The sequence below is a fragment of the Pygoscelis adeliae genome, unplaced genomic scaffold (assembly GCF_000699105.1).
Source record: "Pygoscelis adeliae isolate BGI_AS28 unplaced genomic scaffold, ASM69910v1 Scaffold88, whole genome shotgun sequence".
Classification (NCBI taxonomy): domain Eukaryota; kingdom Metazoa; phylum Chordata; class Aves; order Sphenisciformes; family Spheniscidae; genus Pygoscelis; species Pygoscelis adeliae.
In genome coordinates, this window is record NW_008825616.1 from 515,007 (window position 1) to 541,798 (window position 26,792).

Below are 26,792 nucleotides of genomic sequence, written 5' to 3' on the forward strand. Positions count from 1 at the left end.
AGACTCAGTTCTGCCTTGGCAGAGGAGACATGAGTGAGATGATTTTCTGAGATTTCAATGAACTCTGCAATTGCAGAGAAAGGGTTAGTTTTGCAAATATTTTGTTAATTCTGCATTTGCTTTTTTTGGCATAGGCAGGAAAATGAAGCCTTGTTAGGATGAAGATTTATAAATAAGATTAGGATCAGGCCTAATGGAGCAAAAGGGGACTCTAGTAGCTTTGCTCTTTGACAGGTCCCATCCAGTTTTCTCCCATATGTCAAGAAATGCTAACAAAGAGTTTCCTGCTGGAAGAACACTCTCAGGAAGTACTGTTGAAATAAACCTAAACAGAATAAATTGATTTTGTCATTCTTTGGGGGAAAGATGAGGTCTTACAAACACTTTTTAATTACACACGATCACTTTGCCTTCTGTGTTCATGTATGTGCAATGATCTGCCTTTTACTTGATGCAGCGTGAGCCAAAATGATACTCAAAAGTGGAGGAAAGTGGCTTTTGCAACTGTGTAAGTGGGTAATTCCTATGACAAATTTGGCAGTGCCGAAGGAGCTTCCATGGGAAGGAGAGAGGACAGATGGAGCCAGAGACTGATTCATCTCTCTTTGAACATCCACCATGAAGACTGAAAAATTTCTTGCTCTTTACCTGCTTCCACCTTCTATCCCCTGTTTGCTCTTTGCTACAGATCCTTCTTTGAGGTTACCTGTCTTCACAGTTTGCTTTGGAGCAGTTCATATGGGTGTTATCTTTCATCACAAGGTTACCTGTCTTTCTGCTGAAGTGGATTAAAGAGTGTCCCACCTACCCTAATTCTGCTGGTTGCAAGGGCTTGAGGTTTCTTCTGGGGACAGGGAAGAACAGACGTTGTGGGGAGGCTGAAACCACACCAGCTATATATAAAACCAAGCCTTCATCAGCAAATCTTAATGACTTTGCCTGAAGAACATAATGAATATCATCATTGTCCTGTGCACTGGCAGGCTGCAGGAATATCAAACTTCAAGCTGGTGAATAGAGACAGACAGACAGCTGAATGCACTAATATTTTTATCCAGAAGAACTAGGTCTGGAAGAGGCCCTCTGTCCACTGGCAGCTGAACCTCTGATCTGTGCCCAGGACGTGATGGCTATCCAGTGCTCTTTTTCTGTATTAGTGGTGAATATTCTCTGGCTGTTTGTGTGATGAAATGTAAGAACTGAGATGTGCTCATGAACAATTTTTTAGTATAGGAAGGATCATGGGGAAATGTGATCTGAGACTGCAGACCTTTGAATATGGAGATATCTCAAATCCCTTTCAGAAAGGCAGAACTATGTGACCTGAATATAACAGCTATCCACTTTCTGTGCTTGGCTTTACAGAGAAAAACTCCTTTGACTTCAGCAGGTCTTGGATCGGCCCATCTGAGAAACCACCAATAAAACCACATCGAGTGGTAACAAAGAGTCTAAGGCTCTAATATCTGCCTGGCTGGCCCTGTGATGATTCGGTCTCCTTTCCTTCCTCCTCTGTTTTTCCAGGTGATTAGTGATAAAACCCTACTCTAGACTCATCTGACTCCCTTCGTCCCCGCTGGGACAGAGAAGACGTGCAGGTGGCAGAGTCTTTCTGGCTCACGGGCCTTGTCATGTTTTTATAGTCTGTGCAATTAATAGCTACCCTGGTCAGGAAGGCTGTTCAACAAGAAGAGCTGGATCTCATCCATATGAAAAATTCCTGGGGAACCTGGACTGCTGTCAGCCTACCTGACTGCATAATTGGTACCATTCACTGACACACTGGGCCCAGTGGTCTACACGATGCCTGGGGCGGTCAGAAAATGGAATAAGAGCCTGGAAAAGCCTCAAGACATGTCCCAAGATTGGTTCACCCCCACACATATAATCATCACCAACACACTGGGGGACTCTCCATGGCAATGGCTCCTTCCCATGAGGTCACCTTGGTTACCGAGCCCATCTAGGTTTCAACTTGATGCCTTCAACGCAAACCAGAGCCCTAGGATCAGATGACAGCAATTGGTCCCACTGCATCCAAAACACTGCCTCTCAGCAGAAAAATATGTCTGGAATGCACAGTCATTGTATTACACAGGGGTGCGATTTCACTGCAGGGGATACAGTAAACCCCTGAAAGATGTTGGCCGATCAACAGATCATGCCATAAGACTCTACTCAGATTGCTTTTGGCATGGCTGCCTTGACACAATTCTAATTAAAACCAGCTGGCCCTAACTATATTTAGTGATATTTATTTGGGTTTTGATGCTTCTTTTTTTCTTCTGTTTAATCCATATGGCTGTAAAGAATTTCTAAACAAGCAGGAATAAGCATGTTGTTGATCAGTTAATGAGAACAAGAGCTGGGTAAAAGGGGATGGCAAACCCAACTGAAGGGCATGGTAAACCAATGAACTGGCCATAGGCAATAGAGCTGTCAAACCTTATTTGTTGTGGGGTTGTGACTAGGAACTACAGCAGCTAATTGTCATGCCTGTGTGATCGAGAGGGTGGGATTAGTTCTGATTCCTAGTGGGATTCCCAACATCCTGGCAGGCCCTGAAAGACCATCCAGTCCCAAGGCAGGAACAATTACATCTATGCTCTTCCTGACAGCAGTTTATTTAAACTCACCTTAAAGCTTTCCAGCAGGCAAAATTTTTCCATAAGACAGATTCCAGCACACAGCATTCATCCTAACACCGAGTTTCTCCTAACATTTAAGCAGAAAGATTAACCGTCCTGCAGTTTAAGCTCTTGATTATCACAGACATTGAGAACAGAGTAGTTTTGTATGCTCTGAAGAATTTTTTCAGGTTCTTGAAGGTTATCAATTTCTTGTCTTCTCTTCCCCTCTCCCCCATCTCATTCCTCTTTAGCGCAAACAACCCCACTTCATTCAGTCTGTCCTCATAGTTCATATTATCTGGATATGTGCTGTTTGGCAGCATCTGAGGGAAGCCCGCCTTCCCTTCCCCACACAAACAACAAACCTACTTCTGTGCCTCCGCCTCTCTGTCTACAGGATTTGATGGGTTGCCGTTTGGGTGAGATGGGTGGGCTGCGTAGCCCATGGCCATCCCCACTTCACAAGAGCAGGCGCTCACCCCTTACCAATCAATACTCATCGGATGAGTTTACACAACTGGAAGCCCCTTCCCTTTCTCCCTCCCTTTAAATCAACTTCCGAGCTAGTATTGTAACAAGTCAGACGGTCATATGGCTCCTATTACCCTGGGATCTGAGCAACGCCCATCACTTCAGCTAACACCTTGTGCATGGTGGCCAGGGATCTGATGTTTTGTGAAGCCATGCGTTTCACAGCTGATGAACCAGAAGGGAAAATCTGGTAGACTTCGTGTTTTATGAGAATGGGGAGAACAATGCTGTCATCAGATTGCACTTAATCCTTCCCTCTTGGCAGTCCACATGTAAGCGAGGTTGACATGCTGCTTTGTTTCAGACTGTGCAGTGCTGTTGTGAATATGACTGTTCTTTCTGCAGCTGTCACTCAACGTGACACGGATGGGACAAAATCAAACTCTACAAGCCTTGGAAAACCCACCTGGTGGGTCCTCTATCTGACCTGTTTATTCTTCTTAAAACTTTCTTTTTCTGTAGTTTTCCTACGCTGAGTGGCAGTGTACAGGGAAAGATGCCCAGCAGGCTGACGGTGACTGAAAAGATGTTCATAAAATTCATATCCATAGGCAGTTGTAGGCAGTTCTCTTTCTCTACAGATGTTTTTACCAGCTGAGGATGGGAAATGGGATGTAGCAGCGTCCACTACCGTGTAGTACTCTGCATTCATTTTATGAGGTTTCCTTTGCATGGTTAGGTGAATCCCAGAAAATAATCATAGTTGCATATCTTTTGAAGATGCACTGAACAGTTTATCATGACTGCACTTACACCGGAGGAGATCTGAACTAATCACAGCATCCATCTTTTCATTCGTGCCTGTGGGACCTAGACTTGTTCACCAAATAGGTCTCTCCCTGCCCAGTATAGGATCTGCTGCAAGGTTGACAGCCTGGGACGGCACAGCTCCTCAGCTCTGAGCTGAACACTAAAACATTATCATCGTCACCCTCAGCTAACAGACAAATCTCTCTGTATTATTCTGATTCTCCCTTACCAAGACCCAGATCCCCTTTATCATGCCAGGACTGTAGACCTTCCTCTACCATGCTTTCTGTGCCAGGAATTTCAGGAATCTTGTGTCTATCCAGTGCTCCTGTCAGAAAATATGGAAGAAGCATAAAACCCTCTGGTCATTCAAGAGAAAGATTGACAGGCAGATTTCGAACACTTTTTTAAAATGACAATGTTAGTAATGCTTTCATATTGACTACACACATAATATGATTATATATGTGTGATATACACAAATTCATATATACGTATAAATGCAAAATTTCCTTGAGAGATTAATTGAAAGACATTGTATTTTTAACTTTCTGCTATATGTTTATGTATTTACACAGTAACCTACACATATTCATAGGCATGCATGTGGCAATGCAAGCACACAAATATATATGTATTTCTGCTCTAGATAAGCCAGTGTAACAAGCCAGACAGCAAGTAAATATACTTTGATATCAGAACCTCATAATATACTTACAGAACAACTTTTGGGTTTTGGGAAATACTTTAAAACGGTCAAGCATATCTCTGGTTTGCTGACATCAACAAGTATGAATTGGAGTCATTCTTTCCAGGAACTGTCCTCTTTTATTACGTCCTTGCGGTGTGCTGTAAAACCAAGATATGACTGGCCTGAGCTACTGGGGATCACATGTCTCTCGTCTCATGAGCTGGAGTCCAAGGTCCACTTGTGAGCTCAGTCCCAGCGTACGTTAAGTTTTGATGTGCTCTCAAACGCCCCTTTAGGATCCTGAAAGGGATACCCAGCGCGTCTTCAGCTGCTGTCAGGTCCTAACCACTGGTAATAAATTGCTATTTTGGGGGGGCAGAAGGGATTGCCTTTCCGTGTGCTGTGTGCAGGATATCCTGCAGACAACACTCACGGGACATGACTCATTAGTTGCTTCTGTAGTAGACTGATATCCTCTGTGGGTATCACAGCACAGAGGGGGACACTTGGTGGAGTGCAGGTTCAACGTCATATTTCCCATGTCCTTACCCCAAAACATCTTTTGGCCTTCTGCACAATATCATCTCTAGAGAAACTCTTGTAACTGAAACTGGGCAGAACAAAGTTATTATCTATTTTATGTCTTTATTTATTTACATCAATGTTTGCTACAGAGATCTGGGATGTTCTCTGTGGGGGTGGGCTTGTTTATTTTAATTTTGACATTTGTTCACTAGATATGCTTGGAGTAGGCTGTGTTTTAGTGGGAGAGTTTGGCCATTTAATGTATCCTACACAAAAAGCGTAACCCCATAAGGACCAGACACCCCCCAGTATCTCTTTAAACAGAAAGCTGAAGGAGTAAGAAAACCTAAGACCAGAACATCAGTCCTCTTTCCCACGTGTCTTCTAATAACCCAGTCATGGGACCATTGCAACATACAATCCACCTACACTTGTCTTCCCACTGCCAAGCAGTGTCATTTTGGTCTCTTTGGCAAAGTCAGATGGGCAGGCTTGGAAGATGCCTGGTAGGTCAACATACTCAAGCCGTTTTGGACAAGCATATGAGGATTATAGTGAAAGGGGAAAAGAGTCTTGCAGAGAAGTGGGCCCCTGTGAACCTCATGAGGTTTAACAAGGCCAAATGCAAGGTCCTGCACCCGGGTCAGGGCAACCCCCGGTGTCAATACAGGCTGGGGGATGAAGGGATGGAGAGCAGCCCTGCTGAGAAGGACTTGGGGGTACTGGTGGATGAAAAGCTGGACATGAGCCGGCAATGTGCGCTCGCAGCCCAGAAGGCCAATCGTATCCTGGGCTGCATCCAAAGCAGCGTGGCCAGCGCAGGTCGAGAGGGGATTCTGCCCCTCTGCTCTGCTCTGGTGAGACCCCACCTGCAGTGCTGCGTCCAGCTCTGGAGCCCTCAGCATAAGAAAGACACGGACCTGTTGGGGTGGGTCCAGAGGAGGGACACAAAAATGATCAGGGGGATGGAACACCTCTGCTATGAGGACAGGCTGAGAGAGTTGGGGTTGTTCAGCCTGGAGAAGAGAAGGCTCCGTGGAGACCTTATTGCAGCCCATCAAGGGCTTATAAGGGAGCTTATAAAAAAGATGGTGGCAAACTTTTTAGCAGGGCCTGTTGCGACAGGACAAGGGGGAAGAGCTTTAAACTAAAGGGGGGTAGATTTAGACTAGATGTAAGGAAGAAATTTTTTATGCTGAGGGTGGTGAAACACTGGAACATCTCCATGTGGAAGGGTATCCATCATCAGCCCTTTCTGTGATCAGTAGAGCACAATGCCAAAGGAAAAAAGTTCAACCTAAAGTAACACTTGAGAGGTCAGTGATATGTACTGGCCACCCCAGTGAAAAATGCATATTAAACAGAACTGACTCATGGCAAACAGCTTTCCAGGTCCCAAAGTTTGTGCCTCTCTTATCTCAGATGAGATTCAGTGAATGTTAGCAGTGGATCAGCTGACCAATCATAGAGCTCATGCAGTCTTTAGTCATTAGATATCTGTCCAAATCTTATTCCAGCTTCTTGAGTCTGTATGTGGGCACAACTAAAAAGCTAGGGGAAGGAGAGGGAAGAGTACAACAAAAAAAGGGGAAAAGGGTAATTTTTGAAGAACAATGAAAGTTCAGTTAGATGTCAAGACCAAAAATATGTTTGGTGGACACCTTTTTAAAAAAGATCTCAAGCCCCTTCAGAAATGTGCCAGCTGATCAACAAAGAAATAAGAAGTAGGAGGATAAAGATGATAACTAAGGCAGGGCAAGAAATGTAACTAGAAATACACCCGAGGGTAAGTCCTGGGTATCAGTGTTGGGGGGTAAGCATGGGATCATATTCCCTCTTTGTGGGCTGAATTGTCTCTGTATATCATGAACTGATCCATGGGCAGATCTGGACCTCCACATGCTTTGCACATACTTGAACGCTAACTCGGCTGCCGGAGCTCAGCTCTCTTCTCACACCTCCATGGCTTCTTCAGCCAAGCAGTGCCTGGTGGAGGGTCCCCAGGGTGTCAAGAGCGTGGAGTGGAGCTAGCCCTTGAGTCCTTCAGCTCAGGACATTCATGGTGTTCCTCTGCCAGCCAACTCTGTGTGACTATTGCTCCCAGGCTGTAGATTCAGATTGGGTTACAGCCCTTCACAGGGGGGGTTGAGTTTCACAACCAGGCCAGAAATTCCACTGCATGAAAAAGGAAGATGAGTATTTTGGGAAGTGGCAGTAATGTTACACGTGTGACATCACAAGAAAAGACTCCATGTTCCCTTTTGATACCACCTCTACCTATTAAAACAAACAAACAAAAAAGAGCATCGACACCCAGTAAATTATTAACTGTTAAAATATTGCTGTGCAACGTTTCATGAGTATGTTCCCATCACATACACTGTGTGCCTTCTGCAGGAATTGTATTCAGCTGCCAGGATGTATAGTACAGTGTGGAAACATCATGGGGAATTTATTTATTTCCTAATTCTGTCACAGACTCTCTGTTTGACCTTGGTAAAATCATCTATCCACCCACTAGAAAAAAAAAAGCTATAGGATAACACTCGCCACTCCCTTTTTCTCCTCCTGTCACTTGTATGTATATTCTATATTTTTATATTTTTATTTCTATATTTTACATAATTTTTTAAAATTTTTTTTCTCCATATCTGTAACTAGCAAGCTGGAATTGTGGTTTCTGTTGGGACCTCAAGATAGCCCTGTAACTCAAATGATAATGATAAATGATAGCAAGGTGTAAATTACTTTGATCATCACTGCAAAAGTTGCCTTTATGGTTATGGCCCAGAATTTTAAATATCTCTGATAATAAAAAAGGAATAGAGAAATGAGTAACAGGGCCAGATCATGAGTCTTAATGGTTCATTTGAGGTTGCTAGTGCTCATCTGCAAGCAGGATTTAGCCTACAGGAAGCAGAAATGAGATAATCTGGGTACATCTATTTTTGTTGTTGAACAGAAAGTTCCAACAGAGGCCTGGCTTGTTGAAGGTTGTTTCTTGTGATGTGGGATTTCTGCTTTCATCTCCCATCATATCAGGAGATAACATAAGCTCAGAGCTTCCCAAAGCTATGCTTAATGCTATAGTTGTGTATGTCCTGGGAACTTGCTCTGATGGACTCTGGGCTCGGGCTTTGTTAATGACTGAAGACAGCTACCCAGACAATTAATGAGTGTCTCTTGCACATCAGTCTGAGAGCATTGGAACAGAAAAGTGGGAGTCTCAGCCTCAGTCTGGGACCTTTGCTAACCCCAAAGTTGCAATACTGCAGCATTTACCACAACTTCACAGCCTGAAATACAGTTTTATTTGTCTGGAACTCATTTCATACAACTAGCCATCCTGATTAGTCTTCCAGGCTTCTTGTCTGGTAAGTGGAAGGATATAGATGCCTTTGAAAAGCAAATAAGAGAGATTTCCAAGAGAATGTGATAAATTGCCCTTTTTCCATGGAAGTTTTTCTGTTAGTTCCTAAAAGGGAACCTGAATGGACAATAACACAAAAGAATATGTGTATTTAGGGGGAGGGAGGAATGAGGGAAGGATCACTTGTAGATCCAGTGTGGGAGCAAACTTGGCTCTTGTGTTTTCCTTCAAACAAGGGAAGAGTCAATTGCAGGCCCTGACTAGATTATTTTGTTGCTGAGTTTGAAAGCAAGAGTCTTAATTACATGAGGTAGTTAACAGTGGCCAGTGCTCAGACTCTGGAGGTCACTGGAAAGCTTCAGTTTCTGGAGGACTTTAGATCAAACTTCGCTCTAGGAGGTATGACCTGCCACTGTGATTAATTTACTTTGGGACAAAAAAAACAGTGTTTGATGATGAGTCAGGGTGAAGATGCTTTCCCAAAAAGCTTACCACATTCCCCTATAGCGTGTGATACTTCTTTTTAGTTTAAGTGGTAAGAATTGATGCTACAGATTTTCTTGCGTGTGACCGTGCAGAGACGAGTGGGACGTTCAACTTTTTATAAATGATCCCATTAAGGAGGCTGTATGATTAATTATCTCCTGTGTCCAGCACCAGGTCAGAGAAGTCTCCTGAGATGTCCTCTTCTCAGCCTTTACTGTGAATCCAGATAAATTGCTTTTTTTTTTTTTTTTTTATTCATTGTGTCCATCACCGGCCCCTTTTAGGTAATTTCCCTAGTACAGAGCTAGATCTCCGTGAATTCACTTTGGGTTGCTAGAAGAGGGCAGCTGTTACTTACAATCTCTGGGATTGTTTTTCAGTTAATGCCACTGCAAACAACACAGCTTGGAGGAGAGGAAGAAATCCACCTTTGCCCACCTCTGGCACTGCAGCTGTCTTTGGTAGCGGTTTAGTAACAACTTGAAATGCTCAGCTTTGAAATTTACAGCAGCCACATTGCAGTACAAGTGGGGACAGTCAAAAGCTGTAAAAATAGTTGCAGTGCCGTATGAGCTGCTGGTCTCATACAGTACCAAAAAAGAGAGCAAAGGAGCAGAATGGAGGAGAGCAAAATGCCGCAGCCCCATTGAAATCAGCTGTGTGGATCTCATTTTCCTTCTAATGGGCTTTATAAAGTTGAAAACACAAGGTAATGATGAAATGGTGATGGTAGTGGGGACTTCTGGATAAATCAACTTGGATCTACCACTTTGGCCTTCAGCATCTGCTCTAGGATCTGCAAGGTCACCCTGAAAAGAAGTATTTACTTGCCTGCTAAGTAACCAGTGATCAGGGTATGGGTAGTAACCTGTTGTCAACCTGTCAGTCGCTGAGGCTGATCATTTTACTTTGTCCCTGAGAAGATCATGAGTTGACTTGCTCGAATCCCGTAAGTATTCAAAGGAGAAGAGATCTCAGACTCTGTTGAGTCCCAGAGACAAAGGCATAAAAACATGTGAGGGATGGAGGCTGGGGGTAGGTATACTCCTTTTGGAAATAAAGGAATGTGTTATTTTATTCCTTTCCTGAAAAGAAAATTGAAATATCCTGGTGGGGATGAAATGGGCTGTACAAGTATGGAAATGTGGAATTTCCTTACTTTAAGCATCTGAAAGTTAAGCCTCCAATGTGAACGGCTGGGACTTCCTTTGCCAATATATATAGCGAAAGAAAAGTCTAGAAGGATATTCATCCTACCTGTTATAAAGACCAAAGCTGGAAAGAATCACCATCTGGAAGTGTTTCATTTTGACAAAGAAAAGGCATAGCTGATCGCTCATCTAAAAGCTAGACATTTCATCGATGCTAAAGTCAAATGACATCACTGTCCCCTAACGTTTCTAATAAGAACTAGACGATTTTCTGAAGAAAATAAAAATCTATACTTGAAAGAAGTAGGCTACCATGAAGTCTGCAAAAGAGCTGTTAATTAGTCCTTTTAATTGACATCTATCACTTTTTCATTTCAACAACCAGCTGAAGGATCCTGTTGATTTTTGCAGACTTTTACTGGCTTTGCAGCAAGACTTTAAAAGTTTGCTAAGGCTGTAATGCACAAAGCATTTAATTTCTGTTCCTTGTCCCATGGTACCTAAATAGTTTCAGGATCCATTATATACTAATTTTCTACTAAATCCCACATGTAGCAAAATCAAGAGCGCATTTCCACCGACTTTTGTGTCACCAGTGCTGCTTTGCTGCTTGGTATCTTCAGTGTTACATTTTCTATATAGATTCAGCTTTTTTTTTGGTTTTTTGTTTCTTTTTTTCTCATCCCCCGCCCTGGCCCGATGAACAGCAAACATGTGTTCTCCTGATCCCAATAGTCAGAAAGTAAATGATGGTTACTGCCAGACAATCTACTATTCTGGTCCATATCCACAGCTGGTATAAATCAGCATAATTCCATTGAAGTTAGTGGAACTCACTGATTTATAGCAGCTGAAGAGTTGGTCCAAAGGCAGGCGTTTGCTCTTCTTTCGAGCTGATGTTCCTATAGGGAGCAGTGGTAATATTGGTCAGACAATTCACCCGATGGAAATTGGGAGCAGCAATAGTAATCTCAGAGAAAATTCTCATTTTTACCTTTATTTCTGTCCTCCTGCACCTTTGCTCACAGCAGCTTCCCATCGGATTAAACACCCTCTCAGTTGGCCCACCACATCCCTCTCTCTCCATGCGGATACAACCCATTCTGTTCTTTCTTCCAGTATCTTCTTGTCTTGTTTTAGCCACTCAGCTGATAAGGCGTGGATGGAAAAACTGATGAGCTCTACAGTTGACAAAAAAATAGGGAGAGAAATGGAGATTTCTTGGAAGTTCCCTGTCTGGTTTTCTTTTTCTTTTTTTTTTCCCCTCTTTTTTTTTTTTTTTCCATTAACTATCTTTGAAATGCCATTGCCATTTGAAAATATCTGACTTTCTGTTCACAACTTGGTTATATTAAAGTACCGAAGCTGAGTAGCATATGAGCAGATGTGGTTTGGAGCTTGCTTTCTTCATCCAGCAGCTGACAATACATCTGCTGTGCTGGGGACAGAAGAAGCAGAAAAATAAATTGTCTTCTGGTTGCAAATCTTCTAAAAACACTTTTTCTCTGTTCCCTGGGGAAGACACTCAAGCTGTGGCCATCTCACAACTCTAAGGACAGCATTCCTTATTGGGAAAAGTTGCACAACCACTTTTGGTTGGAGAGAGAACATCTTTGACGTGCTCTCAACCTCTCATTTAAAGATGTCTGGAGAGTTTCCATCGATGGTTGTTTTTGAAGAGAGATTTGAAGTTTAAACTCAAAGATTAATTTTATTTTTATTTTTAACAACAACAAAAAAAAGTACTTGGGGCGTGTGTGTGTGTGTGTGTGTGTGTGAACGTTATTCTGTTGAGAAGTCAAATACCTGAAAACTGATATGTTTTGGCCCCAAATAGTTCAATTCAAATATTATTTCATGAAAATTGTTAACTTAGGTCGTCATTTTCCTCAGAAAGAGGCGATTCACATTCTCTATACAATCTCCTCTACTTGGTCTTAGGGGGAGCGTGGCAAATTGCAGCAAATGGAGTAAGATTGCTAGGAAATCTCATCTAGGCTCCCTTGCCTATGAAAGGTTGGACCAGATGATCTTTTGAGGTCCCTTCCAAACTGGGCTGTTCTATGATTCCAGTAAAACTGGACAGACAGACTTATCAAGGACCAGAAAATCATAAGGCACTGTGGCAGTACTCCCAAATTTAAACGATTCAGATTTTGGCCAGAATATTTTATTTTCACTTATATTCTGTTTTTCTGGTTCTTAAATCCATTTTTTTTCTGTGGGAAATGTCTTGATGAGCTCTGTTCTCTTTGAAGATGATCCCGGTCCATCTCTCAGGAGAAACTTATCATACCCCGATGATCAAGGGAATTTTAGAAAATTCACAGCTAGCCCAGCCTCTCATGTAGGATCTCTAGGGTGACTCTGGAAGAGCTTTTTGGCACTGAGATCTGCTGCTAACATCTGTTGTGAGCATGACTGAAAAATTGAAGAGCACTCCCCCCTGCCCCCTGCCCCTCAAAACCCATTAATAGGAAGAGGAATTTTTGGTCAGGGTTTTTTTTGCAGCTGCTGGGACTCTAGGGATCCTCATGGAAGAGATGAATGGGGGATTTAGGGCAAGATTAGCTGCATTGATTTGGCTGTTTGCAGAAGGATTTACAGGGCATTGGAGTATCTTTAATCCATGGAATTGATCCAAGACATCCACCCAGCAGTGGTTAACCAGCCCTGCAGGTACTTAAAACTCATAACGTACCTCCCTGTTTTGCCTTGACATTGTATATTTAAACAAAAATAAGCATACATAAATGCAGTAATCACATAGATGGGGCTATTGCCTGCCATCTACGCTACATTGTGATGAAAAAGCAAAGTGAAGAACCACCTGAAGCTGTGAGAAAGGGCTGATCTGTTAGGGTATTTTGGTCATTGATAGGTCTACACAAATAAACTAAACAGAAATCAGGAGGGAATGTGCCATGGGTCTAGAAGAGGAACAGACAGGTAGGAGACTGAATAAAATCCCAAAGTATTTAACTGGGATTTTTTGGCATTGCCAGAAGCCTCCCCTCCAAGCAGAACTAACATTTTACAAAAAGTGGCAGGATACTGGAACCATTTTGATTTTGACAGAAGTGCAAAGGATCTTTTCTGTGAACTGTGTCGTGAATATACTTTATCATGAATTTATAAAAATACATATTGAGATAATCTTTGTATGATGGTATGACTGCTGAATTTTGGCTGAGGATCAGGCTGAGGTGAGCTTTCAGCCACCTTTCTGGGTCGTCTTTGCTATTATTTCTCTAATGTCTTTTTATTAGAGAACAGCTGAGGGGAAAAAAAAAACAACAACCCACTAACAAACCCCACAACCATGGTTGATCTGTGGAATTTGGAAGAGAAAGTGAAATATGACGCTCCTTGTTATTATGGTCTCTTCTTATCTCGGCAGTGGTGGAGGTGACAAGATCCCAAGCTGCTGTTGAGCTGCTGCTGGCATCTTAATTGCCTGATATTTTCCAGTGCTGTTTTCAGTTCAGGAATAAGACCTGGCGGCTTTTTCAAATGTGTAAAACACACTTATGTGATTAGGCTGGTGCCTGCTCAGATGCTGTCCTTGTGGATATGGCTGCTCTCAGAGCACACGCTAATTTGCACTGCAGTTTTGCTGCTTTGAATTAGCAGAACCCAGAATTTCCCGGGTCTGTGCTGGCTCCTGCGATGTCAATTGAGAAGTCCGTAGTGGGGGAACATGGTGAAATTCCTCCCTGGTATTTCTTCGGGTCTGTAGAAAGCTCTTACAATTCTCCAGCCATGACTCATTTCAATGCAGAAATCAATGCAGCAAAACTTTTTACAGGGCATGAAAACAACGCATGATTTCTGTTATTTCTTCGCAGAAATATCTACAGCTTGCAAAGTTTGCAGGGGTCGCTTATTCTGATCAGCAGGGTACATCAGACACTTTCCACACACAATTCTTGTTTGCCCTGGACAGAAAATGGGTAAATGAGAAAAACCTGCAGAAAACCCTCTACTCCGGGGCTTTGCAATATGAAGAAAATCTCAGAAGATGAAATTCAGCCTGGGTAGGGTTTATCTCATTCAATTTAGGTGTCTACAGTGTAAATATCTTTATGTGAACCATGTAGCTCTGCTCCCATCACAGTCAAGAGAGATTTAGTCCATATATTCAGTGTGAGGGTGATGCATCTATGGCTTCACTCGGTTGCTTAAATGCAAGTATCTGGTGTCATTTGAGATGCCTCTGCCTACCATGGCCTCTCCAGAACTGTGTGGGTGTCCTGTAGTTTAATAATTCACAGGGGATGGGATTAATTTGCCTACATAAGTGTTTCTAGAGCCATTTCCGATACCCTGTGGTATCTGAGATGCGTATGGGACTGGCAGGTATGCAGTTCTGGCACAGACCCTATGGGACACGGAGGCCCTTCTGCAATGGCAGCTGAAGGCCAGGCGGGATCATCTAGTGCATCTCCGTTGCATCTCCAATGCGAACAAATCCCACCCTGTAACCCAGGGATCAAATGTAGGTTTCTACCTTAGGAAAGCTGAACTGCTCCCCTGGCTGCACTGGTTATAGTGCGTAGATCAACAGGTTGGTAAGCTGCTGTCAGAAACTTCTACCCCAGGTGTCCACACAAACGTGGATTGGGAGTGGTGGGCTCCATCAGAGCAGGTCTTGCGGCTTTTGTGAACTGAAGAGAATTGGCAGGACTAGAGCGTGGTCTGGGCAGAGCGAGTAGACAGAGCTCTCTGCACAGCTTCTCATGGAGACACGTCCCTTCTCTACTACCAGCTTTGACCAGAACTGAGTTTCCTGGAAGGTGACACACTGCAGGGAAAAATGCAGTTCTCCAGGCTGTCCCTGAAACACCGAAACACCAAAATACCTCACCAGCTTGGTCAGGAACAGCTCAGGGCTCCTGTCACAGACAATGTTCTCGAAGTGTCCTTTTTGATTAGAGGAATGAGATTTGCTTCCCATTATCCAAAAAACACAAATTACCATTACTGTGATAATCATGCTATCGCACTGATATATTTATTACTGCAATAAATGCTGTGGCATTGCCTCAAGCCTGGAATCAGAAAGCAGGCTCTCATTCAGGTAGGACCTGGAACTATCACGTATAGACAGAAAACTCATCCCTGCTCCATTCCCCCTCCAGTCTCTCCAGGATCCCCAACTGTTTGCACTTGCTGAAGCCATGTTGGAGACAGCAACTTAATGGGGGTGGCCAGCTCTCCGCAAAGTATTCATGGCGCACTTCAAACCTGCTTGTGTACTGCCGGCAAGGGATGTGCCGCGATTTGGGAGCAGCTGGGCAGGATAAAGCACAAGCGCTCTTCCAGCAGAGCCACCCAGCGAACCGAGGAGTGCAGAGAGGCAGGCACTGGGGGGTCAAGCTGACAGCGGTGTTGGGAAAAGCAGGTCTCCAAGGGGTTTGAATGGTAGATTATCGGCATGACACTGTAAGTAAGAAAAACAAAGAGAATTATGATTCAACTGATATTTATTTGAAATACCAGCATAGATCCCCTTTTCAAATACATTGTGATTTGGCGGGTGGTTGTCTTGTTACAGGCGATGATGGTTTTTTTGGAAAAAAAAAAATCTAGGCAATGTGGAAGTGACTGTGTCTCAGAGAGTGACCTCCTGATTTAGAAAAATGACAAAAGCAAATATAGGCCTGAAAATTGTTAACTTTGTTTTGCTTTGAAGGGGGGTTATTTGAATCAAAGTAAGGCTGAGATTAGAAAAGCTTCAAATGGATACCCTTATCTTAGTTATTTTAATAGGAATTTGGCATTCGAGTCCCTAAAATAGTCTGGAAAATCTCAGCCGGGAGGATGTACTTGCAGACACCCAGTGCTATCCTAGCCCGTGTGTGTGTGTGCCTGTGTGTGTTTCCCTGCTCGTTAGATGCTTTCTGCTATAAGCAATACTGGCGCTTTGCACCTTCCCAGGAGAAGACCAGTGTCTGTGATCCGGGGCACGAATTCTACCCTGTGCCAGCTGACATGGTGACGGTCAACCTCCCATATAGCCTCATCCTCATGTCTAAATATAAACTTGCGCTTGTCTTTTAATGAACAGTGGCACAACAAAGGCCAGGGGTGCCATCCAGCCTGAAAAAGAGAGAGGCTCTGCAGCAAGTGAGCTGGGAAAAGATAAGTGTCAGCATGGCCCTGGGGAGGATAAAACCCATCGATGGGACCTGGATTGTAACCCAACCTTCCCCTTGTACACATACACGCATGCACACGCACACCAAAAATGTTTGACCCATTGCCAGCCTCAGCCCTAAAATCCCCAAACTCTCTTTCCATTTAAGTGCTAATTCATAACAATGCCATATCCAATGGCTCTAAAATAGCCGTGTAAATGTCTTGTCCTTTTATAGCAGTGGCCCTATTGTAAGCTCTGGCATGTGACAGGTCTGAGAGTGACACAATGTGTGACTTCAAGAGACTGGACAAGGATAAAGACCTGTGCGCGCTGGTGATTTATCCTGCGGCAGCCACCTCTTTCCTGTCTGTCTGTCTGTCTCCCTCTCTCCCTTTCTAAAACAGCCCACCAGCAAACCAACATGCCTCCAAAGAAGCCCGAACCTAAGAAGGCTGAACCTAAGAAGGAAGAACCCAAACCAGCACCTAAACCAGCAGAACCAGAACCCAAAAAAGAAGTTGAATTTAATCCAGCTTCTATCAAAGTATGTATCTTTTGACCTGGCATGGGAGGAAGCAGGCTGGTGGGGCTTGGGTTGGTGGTGGTTCTGGTGGTGATGTGTTCAATGCCGTGAGATGAAATTCTCCAAAAGCAGCTCTTGGTTTTTGAGCAGTAAGTGAGAAGCAAAGGCAAGAGTGGGAGCAAAGTGACTGGGGGCTCTGCTGAACAGAGAAGCTAAAAGCTGAATCTTATTTTATCTGAGGATGTTCAGACCTGTTTGTCCCGTCTTATCCCCAAAGTAGCAAATTTTATTGCATGCGAGCTTCACTGACCTCAGTGGGAAACTTATTGCTCCTCTGCAGGCGATATTGCAGGTAGGTGCCAGGAAGGCTTGACTGTACTCAGGGCTGACTACTGACTAACCAACATCCAAGGTTAGATTGTAAGCTTGGAGTGGGCTTGGAGCATGGGTTGAATTCATTTCTCTCTGCCTGGAATGCATCACTTTGGTACACATCACCAGCCTGGGACTTCCTTAAAGTGAGCCAGTGACACCTCCTGTGGTTTTCCAGAAAAACCCAACTGAATGGCAAAGGAACTGTGTGCTTATGTGTGTGTGATTTGGAAGGCAGATAAACTTGAGCAAAAATCCAGATTTCCTGAATGACCTTCTGCTTTCAGGTTCTGCCCCAAGGATCCTTCCGAAGGGCAGGAGCCTTCTCCTCCTCCTTCTCCTTTAGAGAAGTCTCTGCTGGAGTCACTGCTGATCTCAGCAGGGTTTGCTGAAGTCATACTCAAATGTTTAAGGACAAGATTATGTTGCCAAGGCCATTTCAGAAATAGGTTTTGAAAGAATTTGGGGTCACTACTCTAATCCTGAGCTGCCTAACTGGCACCACATTGCCCCTTCAGTGAACCACCCCATTGACAGGGAACTGCCAATGTTTAGGAACACTCAAAGTTTTAAAGCGGTGAAGTAGGTAATTCCAGTGAAATGATGCTGGAGATCCGTTTCCCTTTCAAATGCTTTTTTCCATGGGAATTGACCCTTCAGCAGATATCTGAGGGTGACCCTTTTATTTCAAAAGAAATTTCTCTCAGAGAATGATAAGGAGAAAGAAATTATATATTCCTATGGAAATGACCATGAAACGGACTATCAAGGAGTGACCTCTTGCCTTATAAAAATACAATAAGGAAATAAATATCTGAAAATGACCAGTTCCCCTTTGCTCCTTCTGCACCACACACATTCACAGGCAATGTCAGAGACCCCTGCACGCATCTTTAGGAACAGCTTTCCCATATTGTTTGCACAGTAAATACCCCATGACGATAGACACTGCAAGACATGGAAGGATTTCTTTGCAAGGCATTGTCCTTTGGGAATTGTCCTTTGGGAAAAGCCATTGCCCTCGGGGAAAAGAAGAGGAGCTTTGCAGCATCTCACAGGTTTCTTTCTCATGGGGATTTGGACCAGGCAATGACTGGGTGTAAATCAGCATTATTTTGTTGATTAATTTAAAGCAGCCAGATTCTTTCCTGTTTCTTACAAGAAATTGAACAACCAACAGGGGAGTCCTGGTGATCACCCGTGTTTAAGGTGAGCTGTAGGACATGAGACAAGACTAGACAATGCCAAAGAGGAAAACAGACAGAGCTCCACTGCTATCCATGGCACCAGCTCCTCAGAGTTGAGGCGAGGGATGAATGTCTCTGGGACCCTCTCCTGTTAGCTCAAAAAGTATTTTCCCCCTCAGGAAAACACAGAAACGATGTGAGAAAGGGAATAAGTTACTTTGTCTCTTCAGTGTGCCTCCTGAACACACCACAACAGGTCTTATGGGTGGCTTTGTCAATCACAGGTTGCTGAAACAATTTGCTTCTTCCACGTGGAGCTGACTCCTGCAGCGGGGGATTTCTAACAAAGGAAGCACTGAAAGTGGGTTTGTTCTTCCTTGAATCATAAAGACCTTGAAAATCTTTCAGTTTAAATACGGGTGAAAAAAAAGCAATCGTTTGTAACTATATCAAGAAGAAGTCAGATTACAAGGAATTTGGTTTTGGGCTAGTTTTTAGGATAATGACACCAGAGTTAGTGCTGTGGTCTGAGAAGGACTTCCAGCGTGACCTTGGGCAAGTGGTACGTGGTGGGATCCAGCTCTCTGCTAACGTCTCTGTACTTAACATTCCTGCACTGTAAAAGGAGGAGGGGGCAATCGCAATAACTTCTTTTAGGGGCACAGATACCTTCAGCTGGGATGCCATGACATTGTGGTAATATTCAGCTGGGGTACTATGACATTGCGGTATGAAGGGCAGCTAAGTCCAGTGGAGAGATGAGTTGTAATTAAAAAAACCCCAAACAATCCCCAAACTGGTCCCACTCAAAAAATAGTCATGCACCTTTGCAGTCACCACAATTTCAAAATCATCAAAAACATTTTCATCCAAATAGGATTTGAAGCTAATTAATTTCTACATTCTTTTTAAACTTACTCACTCTGCACGCTTATTCCTGCAAATTCTTATTTTTCCCTCCATTGCAATTTGCAATTATGGACTGTTATGTTTTTTTTAAGTGCTAAAAAATATGTATTGAGTTCCTAAAAAAATAAGTAAATCCAGTACTCCCGTGATAACATCTCTTCATCTTTGCAGACACTATTCCATTATCTACTATATACAAAGTTGGACAGGGGAAAGCATTGGTAGATGCGTGGTTTGGGTCTGGTGTTTTTTTTTTTTTTCCCCAAAACCCATAGCAAGGGGAGATGATATTCTCTAGAGAAGTTTTCCTGGGAATTTTTCAATTAAATGTTTTTAATCAAAAATGTTTTTGTCAAAATTGAAGCTATTTGTGCACAAGGGTTGGGTCTGGCAAATATATGGCTTCCTGTTCCATAAACCTAGCCGTGGTGGAGCTCAGGCCATCTGGTGTGGATCAGAATACCTCCCTAGATCATTGTACAACATTTCAAAAAATGCTTTAATGAGTTTTGAAATTCTCCAAACATCCCATTTCTGCATTCCAGGATGAATCTGATTCTTGTTTTCATGCAGAAGATAATCTATAGTTAAAAAAAGGCAAGGAAAACAAACTTGTATCAAACCAAAATGTTAAAAATGATCAAAATGCATTTTTTGATGGGAATGTTTCAAATTATCAAGATTTATTTTCAGACCTTATTGCAAAATTTTGTATTGGGAATTTTTTAACTTTTTTTTTTTTAGACACTACAAAGTCTCAAAACTAAAATACTTTGGTGGAAGAGGAAAGTACTTCTTGTTTCAATTTTCCTGACTGTTATAGTCTGCTGTCATGATAATGGTCTAAGAGCCTTATTTTGCACTCCAGAATCATATTAGATTTTCCCATTGTCTCTTGCTGCTTCACGGTCTCAATCTGTATTGGGTCCGTATTGGGCTGTCAGTCACAGTGGCCAAAATGTGAGGTACATCTCTTTAAATAAACGCAGTTATCCTACAGTTTTAATGTTACTCACGTATGCATTCCCATAGAATTTGACCCAGTATTTAGAAATCTTCCAAGTAGATTGGGTGCGATTGAGTGTTGTTTGCAACTCATAGACAAGAGGGTTTGGGGTTTGGCCTGAAGAGATTTTGTAGCAAGAAGTTTGTCTTTTCCACATATCTAATTAATTTCCACCTGAATGCTGTCTTTAAGCAGGAGGGCACATTTTGCCAGAAATATATTCTGCTCTCCTGAAAAATAGTAAGGCTGATACAAAACGGGATTCCTCTTCTATTGTTATGGACACAGAAAGTGGGACTGGCTCATCTAGCTTTAACCATTGGGAAGTTGATCATTGATCTTAAACAGATCATCTATAATCAGCAGAGAGAAACTCTCTAGGGGTTTATCCCTTGCAGCGGTGCTAAACACCTATATCAGGACGGATTGAATCACCCTCGGGAGATGCTGATCTGTTGATAAAGGGAGATGAGACAGGTATTTGGGTGCCAACATTTCAGCAGCTAAAGTTAGCTGAGATGACGTGTGCTCAAAGTCCAGTGAGTCCTGGGTACAAAAAGGCCACAGAGAGACAGCTGGCATATGTGAGGACCTGGAAGGGACATGGCTTACCATATAGAGTTATCCTTAATAGCCACATTTTCCCGTGTCATCACTTGATATGCTTATTGTCGCAGCATGCAGTAATACAGGTGCCCGGGGAAAAAACAGTCATCGTTTATTTTTGTGGAGTGCCGTGATCTTGAAGTCATGTGAAACCTGTTTCCCCTGAAAAGCCCTGCAGGCTTCTGAACATCTGCAAGGATACTAAAAAATAAAAGCTTCTTCCCTTTTTCTGCAAGAAAAGATGTAAGAGCATCTGGGATGGGAGCAGCCACGAGGGAAATACGCAGGCATCGTGCAGCACCAGTAAAGATGAGACCTTGCCAGACTTGTCTGTTCGGCTCCAAAGCACTGAGCGTGCCGCAGTGCGATGGTGGGGTCGTAGCCAGGCAGACGTGCAGGGGTGCACGAGCGAGCCTCCGCCGCAGCGTGAAGCAGGGCTGAGCAGAGGTCAGGGCGGCGGCAGCCTGGGGGGAGGGAAGCAAACGTCTCTTGGGGGAGACGGATTGATTTTCAAGGAGAGAAATCCCAACAAATGTCCTGCTAGGTGAGATTGTCGGAGCAGTTTCGGTGCCTTGCTGAAGAGTTTATTCCGGGCTGAACTGACTGAAATGACTATTTCAGAGTGAGCTTCAACATGGGAGAAATGTATATGAGTTAATAGCAGACATACCTGTGAGAAGGGCTTAGATGGGGGAATGAAAAAGCAGGAGTTACTTTGTGGATAAAAAGGATTTTGTTTGTTGGGTAAATGTGTTGCATTAGTGTGTATGAGAGGAAAAAAATGCTCTATTAAACATGTGGCTGTATTAAAGAAATTCAGTTTATGGGAGTAATGAATGTGTGTACAAGAGAGAGTGAAGCAGCATATGACACCTTTGTGCCTCTGTGTGTGAAGAGGTATGTGTGTGATACGCAGGTTTTGTAGCCACGTTTTTGAGGAGTTTCTGTGTACAATCAGTAGCCGTGGGGTGTGTGCCCTGATTTCTTGACGTTTTTTAGCTGTGTGGGAGGTTTTGAATGTACCTCTTATTCAGAGAGAGGAATTTACCTACATCCCTGACTTCTGTAAGGAGAGAGGGGAGTGTGTGTGTGTAGGGGTGAAGGGTTTTGTAGGCAAAAAGGCTTCTTTGTGAATAAGAAAGCTGACGTGTTGGCCCACTTGAGGGAGATTTTGAGTGTGCAAAAGAAGTATTTTATCTGGATGTGTGAGGGAAACAGGGTATGAGCTCACAGGCGCACATCTCTCCTGGTGTGCGAGGCTCAGCAGTGGATAACCTTGTAGCTGGCTGACGGCAGGAGTGTAAGGTCCTTTGCAACATAGACCTGTGGAAAGCATGCCACAACAGGGGTTGCGTAGGAAAGAGGGGGGCTTTTCTTGCCAGAAAAAGCCATTTGCTGGGCCAAGGTTAGGACATCCCAGCACGGGCATGATTTGAATCAGCATATTGAAGAACCCTTTCCCTCTGGTGCAGAGACGACAGAAGCAGGTTTCTTCAAAGCCATTCACCAATCTGTTTCACCCCTGCTTTACACCAGGAAAGCGCATCTATGTCAACGGTGCGTCAGGTAGAAGGTGGTACAGAGCTGTCCCTGAGCCACCCACACAGGGCAGCACAGTACTCTGTGTGGGGACCATTTCTTTGGGTCTCTGAGTAGATGATGACCTGGGTCGTACTAAAGACATCCAAATTACTAAGGGCTTGTCTGATTCAGAAGAAAGCCTGTCTGGAAATCCCATGCAGTGTACATATATCATATCCAGCTTGGAAGAAGAAATCATGTTATGTTTTAGTAAGATGGGGGGGGGATGCAGGTCTTTGCCCACTCTGAAGCCTATCAGGATGTTAGATCTCATTGAGAGTTTGGCCAAGTCTTCCTTGAGAATGACGTGGAAACTCTTTACACGTGTATACCTGCGCTTCCAAGATCAGGCATCAAGACAGCTGAAGGTGGCCACCATATGCGTTCAACCTCCCAACACCCTCTCATCTTTCTCTTTCCAACCTATTTCTTCCCTTGGTTTCATTCCTTCCAGGTGCTACATATTCCCATTGTCATCACCATTATTATTATTGGCCTACAGTGCATCTCAGCAGAAATACTTTTAGAGAGCAATTTCCCTCCTGTGCTCACATACTTGAAGGTTTCTGAAGTGGGCAGACACCTGCCAGGCTAAACTGAGCCCATGCTGGGCCTCTTTCTCTCAGTGGTTTCTTCCTGAGCCTTTCAAGCACAGAGAAATTTGAGTAGTGAGTCTTGAGGAGGCCCCAGGCAAAAACGACTAAAAGTAGCAAAGACAAGAGACCCCGTTGCAAGCTTGTGGGAGTCAGTAGGAAATTTTTCCTTTCGTGTTTTATGGGATTTGCCTCTGACTCACCGTTCTTGGTATGGACCGGTGCTCTGGCAAGGTGTGAGAACCTTTGTAAGCATATTGTGGTTTATTTTTAATATAGCGAGCAACGAATGCCTCTTAGGTATGTGCTCAAAAATTGCATTGATCTGGCAAAATACCTTCAGATGCATAGAGACAACTCCCTTTTCAGCATAATGATGGTACAAACTGCTGTAACTCCAGAGGAAGATTTCAGATGCCATCTGTTTTAAATACCAGATATCTTTCTTAGGGTGGGATGACTCTTTATTTGAAAGTGGAAAAAGCCCAGCCTGGCTTCTAGGGAGGGAACCTAGACATTTAGCTTAGATGAGATGTCTACCTCAGCTGGTTGTAGTGAAGAAAAAGGAGCTCCACCCTGAAACCTTTGGCTGCCCAAGTTCGAGTTACTATCTCAAGCACAGGGTCTTAGTAGACTATCCAGCTAAATGCAGAAAGTCACTGGAGGTTTGGATTGCATTATTAAAAAGTTTCCACAGCTAATTAACATGCGACACGCTGCCCTCTTGCACTAGAAAGCTAATGAACCAAAGTGCCCTGACACCCTTGGGATGAGCACGGGAGAAGAATCAGAAAAGAATAAAACAGGAGAAATTCCATTCAATTGGAATAACCAGGATAACCAGGGTCCTCTGCCCTGCCCAGCCCACACCACATCGAAATATGAGGATGAGTGAAGAAAGCCAAAGGCTCCTGCACGATCTATTGGCATTTCATGTCACTGAGTGTGGTGAATACTTGTTTTATAGAGCTTAAGGCTGTTTAATCATCTAAATCTGGCATCCTCTATGCAGATTTTGACCCAGATGAGCTCTACTGAGCCCAAAGATTTTGGTTAGAGAAAAGCATTTTGGGCCCGATGAGAAAGAAAGAAAGAAAGGAGGAAAAAAAGTGAGATTTACCTGCTGTATTTCAGGCATCTACAAGTTAGATATTCAAGGCTGAGCTAGTCTTTTCAACTGTAATGGACAGCTGCTGAAGAGAAATGAGGACTTTCACAAGTTCGTTTATTTCACCTGAAGATGAGTATCTAAGGCAGCTTGAAAAAAGCCGTGGCAGAGAAGAGGGCCCACTGAAGAGTAGGGACACTCAAGCCATGATCTGGTGCATTGAAGAGCCCTGGCAGCTCACTTTTGCGCCCCAACTAACGAGAACTGCGAATAATTGGTGCTCACCAACAGAGCCCTGCCAGAGCTGGACTGTGCCTGGATGCAAGCCGGTGAAACTATCTGGTTTGTGCGGTGCTGTGTAGCTCCACTGGTTTGTATTTCTACCAGTCTGAGGACTTTTCCAGAGTGTACTCATTGGCTGCTGTATGTTAGCGGTTCTGCCCGAGACCTTACTCTAAAAGAAATGGTGGACCTACTCCAAAATCCTGGCTCTGGATCGACCATGGGGGAGAACAGATCTGCAGGGTCCTGAACCTGAGCAATCTCTACCATGTCTGAATGAAAATCCCGCATCCTCCCCATCCATCATCCCCTCAAACCTGCGGGGAATTCAGCTTCAGTAGCCTGTGGTCCTTCCTAGGAAAATGCTGACCTGCGGATTTCAGGTCATAGCGGGCAGCAATTGCTTTGGGTGGGAACTGGAAGAGGATCATCCTCCTGGAAGGATCCTTCTCCCAATTCAGGACAGCTAAAGTCTGAGGCATGGCACTTTTCCTCCATAAATGGTGCTTTCTCCTACCTTGTCTCATGCCCTCTGCGTAGCGGGGGGTGCAGAGGTCTGACGTTACACACGTTGCACACACACAAGTGTGCACGGGGAGGGGAAGCTCAGCTGGAGGACGCTGTCAGGGCTGTCAGCACGGTCTCTGCCCACTCCAAAGCCTGTGAGAGGCTGTTGCATGCAGCTACCACAGGTATTTCTCAGGAGTCGGTGGCTGAGACACGCTGCCTCGCACATAAAAATCAGATGATGGTCAAGCTTATAATGCCCCATTAGCAATTTTCTTCAGTGCTTCTAGATGGACCCCAGAGATAAGCATAATTAAAATGCCATGCTGCCATAGCACGCTTCTAAAGGCAGCTCTGCTCTTTTATCCTTTCCTTTATTTATCACACTCCATGTCACTCTGGAAGCACAGGACGTTCCCAGCCAGGCTGGCCATTGTGGGGCAGCTTTTCATAGTGGAGAGAGCACCTTTCTCCCGCCTGTCCCTTCCTTCGGAGCAGATGGCCCCAGGTTGACACAAATTTGGCAGCTTGCTTGACAGAAATGAATCAGTGCCTGAAAGTGTAAAGGGTATTTCAGCATTAGGAAACAACCTGGTCAAGGCTACAGCCTTGACCCAACGAAATGTTTCATTAGAAGAGGGCGTGTGGGATGACTCAAGTCCACGGGGCTGTAGCATCCCTAAAAGAGGTGATCCCCAAGAGATGTGGGCCAGGATGGAGAGCGGCGAAGAAATAGTAAGATGTTGAGCAAGCAGGCACTAAAACACAGCAAAAGGGTTTCTTTGTGGTATATTCCGCTCATTTGTAGGGCCAAAACCGAACAGCACTGGAAATCGAAGGAGCTTTCCAGATGAATTTTCTGGGCCAAAGAAAGTCTGGCTATCTTTGTATATCTCTCTTGTTCGCAGAGCTGGGTGACATTTCTCATAAAAATATTTTCTGGGGAGACTTCAAAAGTGCAGTTTGGTGGTACCAGAATGTTTTGCAAATACACACAGATTTTGCAAAGGGTTTTCAAAAAAATCTGAAAAGGATAAAGAAAATTACCAGTTTCAGCTTTTTTTAGTTAATTCTCTGTTTAGATTTTTTTTTTTTATTTGAAGCAGCTATTAATTTTGGAGGGTTCCTTCCTTCTTATATAAAAAAATACCCGGAAATTTTTAATGGTTGAAATTACTTCAATTTGGGCAAAAGAGAACATTTTGACTGATCTGGAACAATTTTTCTCCTTCATTTCCAACTAAAACTCTCATCAAATAGAACACAAAACCCAAACCTGTTTTCATTCTTAATCAAAATTACTTTCCCCCCCAAAATTTGGAAATTGCTCAGTGGCACCCTAAGATAAGTAGTAATATGATTTTTTTTTTTTTTAAATCATTTTTCTGGGCAGTTTCCCCATCCAAGTCCCTGTTATGCAGCTGCCAAAAAATAACTTTTCTGCAATGTCTGATGTCTGCGGCACAGGGACGTACAAAACCAAACCTGTAAACAGCTCAGCTTGGTCTGAGGGATGTAGAGAGGAAAACCTGTCAAGTTTCATATGCTCTTTTTTTATTTGAAATAATTCAGAGTTGCAGCATTGCTGAATCCTCAGGCCCTGGAACATTTAAAGTGAAATGTGCAGCTTTCTGAGTCTGTATCTGGATTGCTGAGAGGCAAGAGTGCAGCGGGATTTTCTGAACGTGACTTTCCTTAGTCTCTCATGGAAAGAAGACGATTTCTGTACAGGGTCTTAAACACCATCAACTTTATTTCCCTAATAGAGAAGAAAAGGCTGTGGCACTGGGCAAACCCTGCCCAAGGGTAGCCCAGCTTTACTGAGTCATTTGAAATCACCGA

General features: G+C 43.6%; 1 protein-coding gene across 3 annotated transcripts in view; it reads left to right on the forward strand.

The window, feature by feature from the left end:
- The first annotated feature begins 16,582 nt into the window (after positions 1 to 16,582).
- MYL3 (myosin, light chain 3, alkali; ventricular, skeletal, slow) overlaps positions 16,583 to 26,792 on the forward strand; it is a 38,941-nt gene continuing 28,731 nt past the window's right edge. Inside the window, exon 1 of one of the 3 annotated variants that reach the window (XM_009333268.1) lies at positions 16,583 to 16,820. In XM_009333268.1, the coding sequence (XP_009331543.1) occupies positions 16,698 to 16,820 (123 nt within the window). In that variant the 5' untranslated portion in view covers positions 16,583 to 16,697. Of the gene's footprint in view, positions 16,821 to 20,844; positions 21,183 to 26,792 lie in introns of those variants that run through there. The other 2 variants (XM_009333269.1, XM_009333270.1) reach the window with 2 other exon arrangements.